At 40.3% G+C, this 16,148-nt stretch overlaps 1 protein-coding gene across 1 annotated transcript; it reads right to left on the bottom strand.

The window, feature by feature from the left end:
* Nucleotides 1–3,613: 3,613 nt before the first annotated feature.
* Nucleotides 3,614–15,875, bottom strand: LOC124997328 (homeobox protein Dlx4a-like). Its single transcript, XM_047570946.1, has 3 exons — nucleotides 14,913–15,875; nucleotides 11,864–12,060; nucleotides 3,614–4,853 (listed from the first exon to the last, which is right to left on the bottom strand). Exons 1-3 carry the CDS (start codon nucleotides 15,247–15,249, stop codon nucleotides 4,611–4,613), a joined length of 777 nt encoding a protein of 258 aa, XP_047426902.1. The 5' UTR covers nucleotides 15,250–15,875; the 3' UTR covers nucleotides 3,614–4,610.
* Between the last annotated feature and the right edge of the window lie 273 nt (nucleotides 15,876–16,148).

Here is a 16,148-nt window from a genome sequence, read left to right as displayed (position 1 = left end):
GAAATGACACGCCAATGTGCTTTCCTAGCAAAGGATGTAATGTTTTGTTTTTTTTTGTGTTTTTTTACTTCTCCACTCGGGTGATATCGTGGCAAAGTGTTCATGTTCCCCAACATGTGTTTCCCTTTGAAAGGACAAAAGTCAACTGTCTCCACTGGCTTTAAGAGGAAGAGGAAGAAGGGTTCCAGTGAAAGGCTGCTGAAGTAAAGGTGTGTAGTGGTTTACCGGCATAACGGAATCACTTTCCAGAAAGGAAGCTGCTTCATGTGCCGCTAAAGATTACTTCTTAATGTGATTGTTCGCCTAATGCCACCAAACGGCCACTGTAATAATTTTAACATATAGAATCAAATCTTTAAAGCGATTTAAGGACATGCTTAAATGTCCGTACTTGCAGGTCTGGTCTAAGGCGTAAGTGCTATTTGTAAATATACATTATTATTATTCTCATTTTGCATTAAATATTAAGCTACCCCTTTAGTAAAATGTGTTGGATTCACGTTAATGTGTATTTAAAGAAACTCAAATTTGTGGCGGAAAATTATGGAAAATATATGTATAAAAAATGTCTAATCAACCAAAGATTTTACGGCCCCCCTACAGTGTCTCCACGGATGATTTAAATGAATAGAGACAGATCTGAATGCCACAGCTCTCAACCATCCTATCACTTGTTGTGTTTCTATTCCCCCTAGAAATGCGCGAAACCCAAATATCGTAATAAAAAACTGGTATCGTCTACATCTCGAAAAACAAATCTTTCAAAGATTTGAAGCTAAAACACTTTCACTCTCTCATGAGGTGTTGTTTTAGACTTATTGTTATAAAAGCGTATTGCAAAAGTTCAATGGAAAAGCATTTTGCAGGTAATGTAAGGGGTCATGTGACCTTTCTGAGAGTCACTGCGTGCATACGTACTCAAAACTTCAGAAATATCGCTTTTATTTTGCAAAAAACTGCACTGGAAACGCAGCTACTGATCATGAGGTTGCTCAGCGTTTGACCACCTTTCACATTGAGGAAAATGCCAACAAGCTGGGTCAGATTTTAATGTGTTGAATTGGAAATATGGCTCAGAAACCGGAGCAGCAGGTACAGATTTATTAGGGTTAGTCCCATGAATGTACCGTGCAAATGTCACGACGTCCTGTGAGTGGGTACCACAGCAGACAAATGCGCTCATGTGTTGCACCGCCATGGTAGACCACGTTGATGCCACTGGGTGGACATCTCCAAATCCCCGAGCGTTTCATCAATCATCGCCAGGGCTCAGTTTTCAGATCGCGTAAGTAGTCGGTGTCTGCGGTACTTGAAGGAGCCGGATGTGTTCGCTGAATTGGTTTCAGTTGCGGAGGTTGTAGCTGTCGTGGAAAATGACCACAATGGCAACACATTGCCATTACTTCAACGTGGCGGTCAGTAAATGCAATGTCTTAAAAAAGAAAAGGGCTTTCATCTTTGAAGATGCATGTACACGTAAACAAACGTATATAAAATTATCTTGGACACGCCGGACATCACCCTGTCCGGTGAAACGTTTATTTTTTAAAGCCAGTATATATATTTTTTTTCTTTCGGCCCGTATCTTATAAGGTGTACCTATTGATGCAAATACAATATTCGCAGAAAAGATCAATTTGTTGTGAAAGGATTAGCCTTCGGTAATCCAGTTTGGTGCAATCCACTACTTCCTAGGCTTTTCCCTTTGGGGCCCGAGGCAGAAGGATATTCCCTTGACTGACAATTACAGATAATTACACCGTCGGAGTGAAAGCTTTATTTAACAAGCTGTGTCCTAAATTACCTATAATTGACGCGGTCATTTTATAAAATCATTGACGATGTTTGACGACTCTTTTTGCGTTTCCAGATGTTTGCGGGGGCCGAAGACGTGACCCGCTTCTTCTGATTTACGACTTTAGAGAAAATGGCTTCAGGCCACTGAGACGCACAAAGACCTTACACTGAGGAGGAGCATGTTGTTTTAGCAATCCCTGGATTTGATATTAACTGTTAAAGGTGCAAAAACAAATTATGTTCGCTGTTGGATGTTCAGTTACATAAACAAAAGCAAATAGGGCTGTGATGATCACCGGGGTTTGATTTATTTCAGAAAACAAAAGTGTATTCTGGCCGATAGAATCTGCAAATATATTACTGGAAAAATATCAATGCAGGATTTTAAGAGGTTCTTGGGTAAATTCCTAAAATCCTCAAGATATGGAAAGAAAACATAAATTGTTGTGAATAAAATACTGAAACTGATGAAAAGATTAAAAGTTTTTTACAATCAAAAGTTTCGCTGCTTAAATTATACAGACATTTATTGTATAATTTACCACGAAACACTCCAAAACCGCTGAAATAATTTTCTGAAAACTAAATTAGCCAATAACTTGTGGGCATGCGAAGATCTATTGTTGTAATTTGATCAAAGTTATTGGTTACAAAAATTATGTACATTTTTTATTTGTCCAAATGACTTGGCGTAATTTATTTAAAAAGATAAATACGTATATTTCTCATATTTTCTTTGTGGTTTGATCCTTTTGTGGTTGATATTTGGAGCTCTTAAGACTCTATATCTTGCTGTTTGTTGTGTCTAGTAGTAATGATAGCTACAGTCACTAGCTAACGTTTCAGGTTCATCTCTGGCAGCAATTAGCTAAGCTACTTATTAGCTATCATTCATGGTTTATAAGTCAATAATTTGCGCTTGATAGTTTGCTGACCAATTAAATGTTTGAAAGTATCAACCAATGACGGAAACACTAAAGTCAGACCATACAATACGAAACTTAAGCTCTACTTGCTCACTTACTTACTGACTAGTTTGTGAATGACACAGAGAAACGCAATGCAAATTCAATGTAAACATGTTTGAGGCTGTAGTAGAACAAAATCAAAAAAGAGAAAAAGAGTTTCAAATTCCACCTGGAAGCATTTATAGGTCACAAATAAGAGGTCACGTGCAGGCTAAGGAGGACGTCTGGTCACCCTATTTATATGTCTCTGGCTGTAATGTTAGCTAAAATAACCAGTTTTTAAGTTAGCAGGAATATAATATCTACATTTTTCACTTAATGTTACCTGTTTATAAGCCTCTGACACCAATGTTAGGTAACATTATTGGTTATTTGAATGATTTTTTGTGTCAGGCAGAAGGTCTAATGTTAGCTAACGTTAGCAATTTCTTTGTCTCCAGTCAATTTTAGCAAATAATACTGGTTTACAAGTCTGAGAGTAATGTTAGCTAAAGTTTTTGTCTCATGCTGATGTTATTATATCTGTGGCAGTATTATTAGCCAGCATTACCAGTTCATCATTCTCTGACAGTAATGTTATCTAGTAATACTAGCTAACAGTAGTGCTAGAGTTGTAACGTTACCTAGTAATACTAGCTAGTGTTACAGCTCTAGCATTACTGTTAACTAACGTAACCAGTTCTTAAGACACCAGTATTTGTATAATTTGACACAACAAAGGATCAACCTCATAAACCATCAAAAAAGAACTAAAAGAAATGTTTTTATATCAGGGAGGCTGTTGAGTGTGTTACCATTTCATAGCTTTTTTTTTTCTAGACAGAAAATGCACACAAGTCAGCATCGCAAAAACTTTCTCTTCTTCAGTTCTTTAATCTGATCCGTCTTTGAACATTAGAAAACCAGAGGATTCACTGAATCGTTACAGTTAAAATACAATTATGAGGAAGCCCTGAAGAAACTTTTTTTTTATTTTATTTTATTTTTTTTTTTAAGAACATGAGTATCTGCCTTATTTTAAGTGAATCGCTGAAAACGCCTTGCGAAATGTCCAGAATAGGAGATGCAGGGCTGGAATTACCTTCGACTTGACTTTAAATTGGTTGTACCTTTATTTAAAATTGTCTTGGCAGGCAGAGCTGCTCTGGAGGCAGAAATAATAACATGGGAGGCTGTTTTATTTTCGTTTATTATCTTCATAAAAAAAAAAAGATATTTTAAGCACAATTACTCCTCTTTCAATTAAAACTCATATACTGTAAATCTATTTATTTTTTATTTTTTTTTACCATTATCCTTTAATTGTGACTTGTGGCCAGGGTTAGTGTTTAAAAATATCACAAATATATCAGATTTGGTAACAGAGCAGCGAAATAATAGACCTCAGAAAGTTTACATATATATATAAAAAAAACATATTTTATTTGTGTGGAAATTGAGATATTGCAAAGCACACGGGTTAAGCAGTGAAACAAAGGACAAGGATGACGTGTTAACTTTGTAAAGTCTGGCTAAACTCCCTTTTCTTTAGTTCACTGCTACTACTGAGTGTTATGACAGTTGGCGCCAACCTGTAGCTCTTTCTTTATGATTTCAGTCGTGATGTCTTATTTCCCGATTCCTTAAATTCACTTTGTTTTAGTCTTAGTAGCCGTTTCCACTTTATATTATTCAGCTTGTTGCTGGTAGCTGCTACATCTTCAATTTGTATCTGCCACTTATTCTATTTTTGCCTCCAGAGTGGCTCAGACTCTTAAATAACGTCCACGACCCCATACTACTCCAGTCCCATTTGCCGGTATAAATCCACAATTTGTCCTGGGAAGTGTCGCGTCCTCCTGTGTGTCACATCATCTGAGTTCTGGGCATGGAGTCCTGCTGATGTCCGGGGTACCAGTGTCCAAAATTGTTCATGTATCCTCCTGAGTGCACTGGTGCACCTTTGGCAGCCATGCCGATGTCCCACAGGGAGCACGGAGAAGACGAGGACGGCGCTGGAGGGGCGAGGTGGTCTCCCTCAGGTCCACAGGGCCCATTCTTCATGATTTTCTTGTATTTGGACCGCTTGTTTTGGAACCATATTTTAACCTTAAGGATGGAGAAAGAGAAAGAGTCAGAATTAAAACCAGTATTTCAAGCTGACCTTTGCTTTGATTGTAGGTTGTAGATAGAAATAACCATTGTGACATACTGTATAGTTATTTTTGCCGATCAGTCCACAATGATTTCACTACCGCCCAAAAAAGGTCAGTAATCAGTTTCCTTTAGTATGCAACGTTTTACTTCTAAGTAATTTATGCTACCTCGTTCTAAACAGGGTTGCATTTACTGCATTTGCAAGAAAAGTCCGTATGAACGCACGTTCTTTTCGTAACTGTACGGAAATTTGAGAAAATCCTCCGTAAAAGTCCGTAAGAGTTGTGGGAAGTTTGGTGACGTTCAATGGTGAATTAATATTTTGTAATTTGGTAGAAAATGAATAGAAGGAGAGTCTTTGCATATCCTACATTACATTGATGAGTTCTTAGCTTGCTAAACCGTTAGCTACGATGGCTAACATTGCAAATTCTTTAGTGGCAATAATGTGACTGGTTGCCGAGTCTCCCGTGGTAATAGTAGCTAACACAGATAGTTTGAAGGGCTGTGGTTGTAATGTTAGCTCGTGTTGTAGGTTCTTAAATGTCTGGCAGCAGTGCAAGCCAGTAATACTAGCTAAACTCTTTGGCAACAATTTTAGCCGCTGCATGAAAAGCAAATACACTGCACTGAATTCCTTCTACAAGAATCGATAACCAAGGAGCAACTGCAAGAATACGTACGCAGCAATATTTATAAGAAGAAGGCAAGCTAATATGGACGTAGCAAATATTTCTTTCAATCAACACTTGTGTTCCTAAGCTCATCATAGTCATCGGTGTAAGATTAAAATCAGGCTCTCTCCTATTTAAACCCTCAACCAGACGCCAATTTAAGGCTTAGCTGCACCACTCAGGCTAAACAGCGTTTCAGAGGACAACTTAAAAGATTTATTACCAATCTAAGTGGAGATAACACAAATTAAAAACTGAAGCAGACAGAAACAATTCAGTAAAGTAGGGACTAATAAAATAGGACAACTGACTAGTAAATTGTTTTAAATGGCCTAGTACTACACTGATTCCTGCAGACATACGGTTAGTCCCCTATGGATTATATATACACAAATATTAAATTAATTTGATTACTTGAAATAATTAAATGGGTCTCATGCTGATTCATGAAATTTTAAAGACAGCAAGCCAAAGATAAGGACATTAAATAAACAACACAGACTCAATATTATTCTAATATGTCAAAATATTGAGCTGAGTATCTCCTCAATCATTATTCCTGCGGTTAGAGATGATTCGGTTGGGTTGCCCTTGATATAATTGGCATGTTTTCTGTTTCCAGCACGCTTGCAAATTGAGCATCAAATTACGAGAATGTGCCTCACGGGCAACCTGTCAGCTTAGCGGGAACGGATGAATCACAAATAATTACACACAGTCCGCGAAGGATACGTTTGCCCAAAACAGGTTTTATAACCACGCCGTAAAGAAAAGAAAAAAGAAGAAGAAAAAAAAAACAACAAAAAACGAACGTCCACGGTTCTGGTGCTGCTTTGGGAAAATAATTCTGGCTAGTGGCGGAAGAGAAAAGAAAGATAAAAGAAAAAGAAAAAGAAGAGAAAACACTCTTGGCACTAAAATTGTTTGCTCCTCCATTTTTGAACGTCCTGGGAATTATTATGCTGGGAATTTATGGGTATTTATGGAGATGGTTGAAGTGGAGTGTGAAGTTTTATGGAAGATATTTTATTCTATTTATATTTATATATTAAAAAAAAATCTAATTTAAGACTGCTTTAATTGAGTCAGAATATGTGGAAAAAATTATCCGCGTAATTAAAAGCGCGGCCCAACTTTCACACCCAGCTTTTGAGCTTTTACAGCCACGGAGAGCAAAAAAAAAATATAAAAAAAAATAAATAAATTGACATTTAATTTGATCTCTATTGTTCCAGTGTATCTGCTGACGTCAATCGCGGCCTGTTAGAAGTTAGCACGGAGAGTGGCGAATACATAAAATTAAACAATCACGCTGTAAAACACACAGCGCCATGATAATCACAGCCCATAATGCTGCTATTGAGAAATGAACTTGTAATTTGCACTTTGATCTTTAAAAATTCTCCCATCTTTGTTATAATATATATATATATTTACATATACACACAAATGCAATAAAAGTTATATGCACCAGGCTGCTGTAGTGCACACAGTATAATAAATACCTGGAGTGGGATACGACCGTGAGTGAAAACTTAAGGCGGGTATGCGGCGCTTAGCTTATGTGACCAAGAGTCAATCAACAGCACGTTAAGTTAATGCAGCCTCAGTGAGAGAATTTCTGCTGTAATTATTGGTTTCATATTCCAGCAGCAACACGGAGCTGACAGCTTCCCTGAAAGCGTGGTTAATGGCACTGACATTAAGGGAGGAGGGTGTCTGAGAGGCAGGCCAGGTGCCACTGAGTGCATGTGGGAACACCAGTATATTTAAATTACATTAAGCTAAGAAAAAAAAAATAAAAAATCCCTGCACGTTCTTCCATCCACCAGTCTTCTAAAAATCCTCCATTTGCAAACTATACAGGCGGCTTTTTTCGCTCTGTGCTAAAGATGCAGAGATTTTTTTTTTGTTGTTGTTGTTTTTGAGGAAAAACATTAGAACTTGTGCTACGTGCCATTTCTCAGCTGCGTCTGGGAACATTAGCGATCTCGATGGAAAGTGGTCAGCGGTTGGCCGGGAGCCTAATGGCATGTAGGCGGGATGGAGATGGTGGTGTGTGATCGCTATCTTCAACTCGCTCTGTGCGTGTTTGTGTTTCCATCTGTGTATGAAAACGCACACATGAGCTACATATGTTAGACTAGCATTGTGCGAGTGTGCGAATGTGGCCGCATACGCGAGGAATGTGCACATGTGCACGCTAAGTTAATGCATAATTCACGCAAGAACAGAGGGCTAATTACAGCTGACTGCGCGTCTCGGTTCGAGCCGTTCCGTGTCTCCGTTTATTAACCGTGTCACCACCAAGAATAGCCCGAGCTGCAGAGTATTAAAATAAATGTAGTTTTAAGCAGTATTCTAAATATAAAGTACGGTTTTATCCACTTTAAGTACGGCTTAGGAGTATTTGGCTGCTCGGGATTTCCTACATTTCTGCACAAAAAAAGTCGGCAATCCAGTCAAATTATACTTGTGCCGTGATTTATTCAAGAAAATGCATCATGTGTTTATATCTGTGAGTGAGTGTGTTCAGCATCTGGTGTGACCCCTTTGTAGGGCAATAACAGTTTTAGTCGACTACAGCGGCCTCAGTTCCTCAGCACAGAACCGCTTTTTTTTTTTTTTTTGAATAAAATGGGCAATTAACGACACCCTTAGTCTCATTACACTGATTGGAAACACTTTTGAACAGATGGAGCCTAATTTGGCCACGAAATTAACTTGTAATCATAGAGTGTTGCGCTTACTTTGCACTTCACTGATATGCAATATCGGCTCATTTTCCTGAACAAACAAATACAAAAAGCAAAATATTTTAGTTTCATCTGTTTGATTGGGTTAAATCTGGCTACTTTCAGGACCCGAGTGGAAACCCGTCGATGTTTTGAGTCACTTTTAGGCAGAAATGTACCATGTGGTACGAGTGCTACGAAAACGTTTACATGTAATATCATGTGCGGCTCTAATACAATTAGCCTGAACTGAGCAACTGTTTTTAAAGTAAGTCCTCGATGCGACATGGTGAATATCAGACGATGAAAGGGTAATTACAGTGAGCCTCAAGGGCAACAAAACGGGAGTGGTCGAATAAACAGGCGGAAAACAATGTTGCATTTGAAAGAAACAATTAACTGAACTTGTAAAACCACCACTTAGACTGGGAGTTTTAAAGCGTCAGGACGTCAGGTCACGTGGAAACACACTTGAGTAAATAGTCTTCGAGCGCCATCGGTGTAAAAAAGGAAACTTCCTGGTTAGACTTCTAGCGCGGTTGCCATATTTAAACACTTATTGGGGGATTATTAGAGTTACGGTACGGGCAAACTTTACCCACATCTGAGCATTTTGACTATTTGTGATGACGTCTCGCATTCTGAGTTCCTAGAAATTACTTGCAAGTGCAAGTTGTAAGTTTTACCACCACACCTGCAACCAGCAGATGGTGGGAACAATAATAAATGTCACGTTCTAATAAAATGTAGTTTGACGATAGTTGACTTTACAAGTAATAGAAAGCTTGGTCACCAGAGAAATAGTTTGACATTTTAGGTAAGTGCACTTACTTTCATTCTTGCCCAGAGTTTGACGATGGGACTGACATCACTCCCATGTTTCTGCACTAAATACAAAGCTACAACTGGTTAGCTTAGCCTAGGATAAAGCCAGGAATGGGGAAGGGGGGGAGGGATATCCTGGTTCCGCCCCGAAGGTGACAGCACCTTTAAAGAATGCCGTAACTCATTTGATTGATCTGAACGAATGCCATGGTACAAGAGAAGTCACTTCCTGAATCTTTGCACCGGTTGCTTGGTAACCTAATAAAATGATGCCTACGAGGCTGCTTCCAAAATCACCCCTCATGTTAACAGACACTCACTAGTTCACTCGGTGAGGAGGTGTAAATTGACATTTCGGACGCCTAACATCGTCAGCTTGCACAACAATCCCGTCGTTATTGGTTAAAATGGAGGCCCACTGCATCATGGGATTACTAGCTAAACTACAGACCTCAACTCTTTTGATTTCTTTGTGGAATTTCCAAGTGCACGATGTAGTAGATTAATTTATACTTGAACAAAAAGTGAAATGGAATGCCGGCAAGTCATTTCGGACACCGTCAGAAAAATTGCAAGTCTGCGAAATTGCAAGTTGTGCAATCTGTATCTGAGTCTAGAGAAATATCCGTCTAGAGGAATATCGAAGGAGTAAGCCTCCAAAAATCTGTCATCCACATTCTTTTATCCCAAGCCCATAAAAGTGAACCTCCAATCCTCAAATACCCGCTAACTGGACCCTTGTTCCAGACAAAACTCCGGCATCCTGTAAAAGCTCCGGCGCGATCGCTCGAGGCCGACTTTCTCTGATCCGAAATACCTCAAAGAATACAAACAAACAACTGTTTCCTCAGCGAGCATGCATGCGAGCAGGTCTAGCAGCAGACCACAATCCCAAACTGCTTCGCCACCACAAAAGGCGAAGGTAAATGAACGGATCATCTCTTACTCCTAGTGTAAACATAGCTGCAGCGGTTAATTCACGCAGGATTAGGGCAGTTCAGCTGATGACTGCACACACACACACACACACATATATATATGCATGCATCACCTTTCAAATGAAGTACTCCTACACAGTCATATCTAATGCTCTAAAGATCACCTGCTCACAACTCAAAGCTTTTATTTTGACCTTCTACATAAGGTGTCGCACAAGGCCAGTGTCCGGTGTCGTCATTTCTTGCGGTTGCCTCATGACAACGACTATAATCACAGCCAGGACGGGAGGATGAAGGATGAAGCCCCAAGGAACTGCGCATATCGACACCGTAAGACAATTTTCCTACAGTCTACATCTGAAATATTTAGGTTTTTAAAAGGTAAAAGAGTCCCGTTTTATGACCTGTTCCAAAACCAAAAGCAAAAAAAAATCTATTTACGGTGCTTTTGTTGACTCAAATCTTTCGTGGGTCACTCATAACTGGCATTAATCTTTTTGGATATGACTCTCACCGAAACCACAAAACAGCTGCTGTAGCTGGTACCGTAGCCACAGATACGCTTCAGGGGTTGAGATCATTTTGTGGGTTCAGAAGCCAGGGAGCCCAAGAAGTCCAGGAGCAAGCACACAGGAAAACCTTTTTGATTTTCATTTTTAGAAGGTCAACCACCCGTCTGACATTTATTCTGATGCTGAAAAGCTATTTCTAACAATACAATACGTCTATTTTTCCTGCTCGTTCGTCATAATGGTACACTACGTATTTCCGTATCTATTAGATTAATGATGCTCGGCTACTTAGAATCTTAGAGGAACCAACCAACCTCTGCAGTATTCCTAGACAATGCACTCTTCAAACTGGTTGCACAAAAAAAAGACAACTTGAGCTATTTGCAAAACGTTAGGACACATTTTTAAGAATGACCGTACGATATCTGCTGACAATCTGGCTACTTCTCCCAACGTATTCAGGTTTAGAGAAGCAGGAACGACAGATATTCAGCTCTTTATCTGGTGGATAAAAGCCGAGTCGCAGCAGTTTGATGTCACGCTACAATAAATCACAAATTAAAAGTAGCAGAATGACCTTGAGGCTGCAAAAACACGACCCGGCGTCGGCTCACGTGACACTAAACTAAACCGCCGCAATTAAGCTTTTGTTGTGCCTTTGACCGCGCACGTGTGTGTGTGTGTGTACGTACACTTCAGGGACAAAAGAAAACAGACAAATAAAAGGAGTGGAAACGGTGAGCAAGTCTGAGCCTCGGCTGAAGACACAAATTCAAAAACACAGAAAAAGGCTCCACCGGGTGCCTACGTCTGATTGTACGTAGCTTCCGCGCCACACGCCTCCTTTTTCCTTAAGATTTCACGCGACAACCAATGACTTTCCCCTCACGCAGCTTCCACGTTTTTTGCCGTGGACCTAGTTTCTAATTAAGAGACGCGGGAACGTGAGATGACATCCGTCACCAAGAGTGTACCGGGGTTGGGATTTAATTGTGACTCAACAGGGAAACAATCAGAGGTGTGATCAACAGCAATTACAGAGAAAGTCTAAATCACTGTGACACATATTTTGGGAGTTTGAGTGAAGTGATGAACTCACGCCCGAAAGTGTATCTCACCTTCATCGTATTTAGTTACTCTTTGATCTAACAATATAATGATTTTCTTCGATATCACTCCCTTGTATTTAGTACAAAACACGTTTTTTCCCAATTAGAAATAAATTAAAAATTAAGTTTCTCTAAAATTACAAATGTGTGACTCCATCCTCCACGCTACCTGGGTCTGTGTGAGGCCCAGCTTGGCCGCCAGGTCGGCCCTCTCGGGCAGGGCGAGGTACTGGGTTTGCTGGAAGCGCTGGTTGAGCGCCTGAAGCTGCAGGCTGGAGTAGATGGTCCGAGGCTTCCGGATCTTCTTCCCCTTCCCGTTGAGCCGCACCTCCCCGTTCTCTATCACCGCCGTGGGCTTCTCATGCTCTGAGTGGTGAGCAAGCAGAGGAAATCAATTGAGTGTCCGCACTTTAGGTTTATTTATTTATTTAAATTAGGAAAGACACTGGGCCTTTTTGAGGAACAGTCAGTATTAATATATCAAGAATATACCAAGAAAGTGTAGAATGAGGTCTTATTTAGTTTTATATACTCAAGCCATTAGAGTGTAAACGTGATTTTTTTTTATCACGTATTTATTAGAAATTAACAAATATATAATGCACTGTAAAAAATTATTAGTCACCATCAAAAAACTTTTTCAACAAAATTTACAAAATAGAAAAATAACAGTGGCTAATTAGAGTATTCTGACATGGACACATTTATAATATTGCATTATTAGAGATTATTATAAATATACGAAGTTTGAGAAAATTTGAAAAATATAGAAAATGATTCCGCATAATAACTTTACGCGCTACGACGGCTAGAAACTCCCCACCCCTGACGTAAGTGGTGTTACGTTGTTTGTTTTGTTAACCGGTTCAGTTTTAACACGCCGATCTGCTGTGATAAGAACATGCGGTCGATTTAAAGCCAGCCCGTTGTGGTAATTATGAGCGGTTGCTGAGAGATACAGTGATTTCAGGTGAAAAGATAAATCCACTTCCAAACCCGTTTGGTTTACACTAATTCAGCCGCATGCAGCTCAGACAAGAGGCTTTCTCTTCTCCTTCTTTCCTTATTTTCCCCCCCCCCCCTCCCTTCCTCCTCCATTCAAGAAAGCTATACGGCGTATATGTTCGACCACAATGATCTCTGTTATGACATGAGCTCACAGCCTGCAGTGGCAGGAGGGAACAGCTGTGGACGAGCCCAAGGCCCCACAAGACGTTCAGACCCTGCAGCCGAGCTGCAGCTCCTCGCCTGGAGAAACCGTGGAGGACAGGAAAAAAAAACACAAAAAAACAAAAAAAAACAGGAAAGGATTCGACAAAGAAAGGTTTAAATTTCCAACTTGCACGATTGAATTTTGCCGATATTGGCGCCACGGATTCCAATGCTCCATTTGTAACAGTAAGAGTCGGTGTGACTCCAGAAACCTGCCATTACGCCAAAAAAAAAAGAAACATGTCATGTCACATGAGCGTGAGCGAAATATTTTGTTTCCTAAAAAGTTGAGAATCGTGGCCACGCGATAATCTGCTTAGAGGTCGATTAGATCCCAATCAGACCGTTTTCTAACAACACGAATCCGACTGCGTGTCACAGCTGATCATTTTCTGTGCCATGCTTTCAAAAAAAAATAAAAAATACACGTTTTGAGAATTCGTTAACGGCCGATGGAGTGAACTTTATTTGCTGAGGCATTACTTTATTAACGCAGAGAGCACGCGGAAGAAAGGAGGAAAAAAAAAAGTTCCTTTCAGGACATTTAATGGATTCAAATTTAATTTTAATAGAGCTGCATTAAAGTCGCTTTGCATGTATGCAAATGTACACGCTTTTCTGTGAATTTTGTGTCTGCGAATGGAGAAGCTGTGGACATTTTGTATTTTTTTTTTAAATGCTTTTCATTTTTCATCTATTGTGTTTGTGCTTTACTTTTTGAGAGTAAAAGCAAAGCAAGCAGGTGTTGGCTGAAGGCGTTTTTTTTGTGTTAAAGTGATAAAACAAAGACAAAAGTAAATGCAGAATTCCAAAACTGGCCCCAGTTGCACCTGGACTGGATGTGTGCACCTATGGCCTGCAGCGCCTCAGATATATTATGGTAAAAAAAAATAAAAAGAAAGAAAAGTAATGTGAGGAAGGAGAAAGAAAAGTGATATTTCTGAAAGAAAAACAAAGATCCTTTTGCCTGGAGTCAAGTACTTCATTCACGCTGAACAAACAGAGCTGCGTTATTGCAGTAATATGATTAAACATCTCTGCGTCTGTTTACAATTAATTTTACATATGTAATGACAGACAGACACCGTTTGTCTGAGCAATGAGTGAACCATGCACATTTAATGTAGCTTATTATCTTAAAAGCTGGTGATAAAATCTCAGATTTTACATTTTTAATTGCATGATGCAGTATTTAACATTAAATTATAAGATTTTATTCCCAATTCAGATTAAGTTATAAAGCATCCTTAATGAAACAACCATAAAATCTGGATGTAATATATTTAAATGTATTTCTATAGGTTTTTTTTCTTTTTCTTTTTCCACTCAGTAGTTTTGTGAATCTTGTGGCAGCAGACTAGATTAGAACCGCAGGCCCAGCAGAAGCAGAGAGGGAAACGCTGTGGCTGTTATTTGGGAGATGATGATGGTGGTGATGATGAGGATGAGGGTTTGGGTTGGCGTTTTTTTTTTCTCTCTTTTTTTTTTTGGAGGGAAGTTGAATGTCCCGCGGGCCGCTGCGGGACACCACAGCACCGGTGTTGACCGCTTCTTGTGGAGAGTCTACACGGCCTCTGCAGGCCTTAAAACTCGTCTCCCGTCCAACCCCAAAGTACACTAAACACGACGCTGTGGCCGAGCTGTGTGTGGATCCAATTATTGTGCGCCGCTGTGGCTCATTTTCGTGTTTTTTTTCCTCTCTGCAGACTATTGGAATTTTAATGGTCTGATTTTTTTTATACCCCCACTAGTTATTAGTTTTGTGCGCACTGGTGCACTCAATGTCTGAAGCCACAACTTGTGTTTTTATTATTGTCCCTAGAACCTCAGTTTAACCAGAAATATCTCGCTGATACTAAAAATATATTTCAAAACGATTCCGGGAATTCTTAATGAAACATATATTAATATTTCTTTTTTTAAAGTCTAAACTCTTGAAACAAAGGAAAAGTGCAAACATGATCTGGGCAGTTTTTTTTTCCGTTTAGCTGTGCGTAAAAACCTACCCGCATCCTCCAGCCTGGTGTGTCCAAGGGCGCCGCCGTGACCCCCGTGCTGGTAGGGCAGGTAAGCCCCCGGGTGGTGCGCGCTCACAGAGCTGTGGTAGGGCGGGTATGCCAACGGGCGTCCGTACGAGGACGCACCGGAGGAGAAGGGCACATCGTGCTGCGAGGCCCCCACGGCGTGCAAGCCGTGGACCGGGTAATGGTTGTGGGACAAGCCCGAGGAAGGCTGCTGGTGTCCGGGGTGTCCCGGGTAACTGTGGCCGGCGAACTCCAAAAACGCCGATTTGGACGGATCAGTCGGGACCAAAGTGTCCGATATAGAGCTCATAGTCATCATTGGGGAGAGGGGCTGTGGTGCGGTTTGGAAAAAAAAAAAAAAAGAAAGAAGGGTCAGCTATGACCTCCAGGAGGGGGTCATCATAAAGCAACCCACCATCAAAAGAAAAAGAGAAGAATAAAAGTCAGCAGACTTTCAGCGAAGCGTTTCACTTCCCATAAACCTGCAGCAGCGTTTAAAAACCGAACGAAATGGCGGGTTTAGGTGGGTTTGCCCTCCGCTACATCCCAGCTGAAGGCTCCATAAACGCCAGCGTTCAAAATCATTGAGTCCAAGAGAGACAGAAAAGACGCATGACATTAAATCAACAAAGCAAACGCGTAGTCAACTAAAAGAACTCCAGATATAAAAAAAAAATTAAATGTTTAATATCCTTCCAGTCACGCGTTTCCCTTCCTTCTGTCAATCCAAAGAGTTTGTTTTCCCCTCGTGTTGTGAAGAGACTCCCGGCAGCAGAGAGGACCAGAGTGTGTTCCTCCCCTCCAGTGCGCGCTGTGCGTCTGCACGGACCCCCTCTCTCTGGCTGCGCTTGGCACACGCGGCGCGCTCATTGGCTGCAGCGCCGCGCCGTGTCACACAAATCACAACCGGCACCGGCGACCGATCCGCGCTCCCCGGGCTTTGGCTGAGACCAGGCCTCAATAACGCAAAAAAAAAGGAGAAAAAAAGACCTTCAGTGAAAAGCAATTTTTAGAGATTAAAATATTAAGTGGACTAAAACGTATGTGGGGAACGATTCTCTAAATGAACGTTAAGGCGCCAATTTCTTAATGCTTAGTGACTGGATGGATATATCTATAAATACAACAAGCATTCAAGTAGCCTAAAGAATTTATGGCTTATAAAATATCATCATTAGGGTTTATTTGTTACTGTAATCATTTATAAAGCGTTTTATT

Source organism: Mugil cephalus, chromosome 20 (genome assembly GCF_022458985.1).
Source record: "Mugil cephalus isolate CIBA_MC_2020 chromosome 20, CIBA_Mcephalus_1.1, whole genome shotgun sequence".
Taxonomy (NCBI): domain Eukaryota; kingdom Metazoa; phylum Chordata; class Actinopteri; order Mugiliformes; family Mugilidae; genus Mugil; species Mugil cephalus.
The sequence above is the reverse complement of the archived record's forward strand: the minus strand, read 5'-3'. Positions and strand labels throughout refer to the sequence as shown.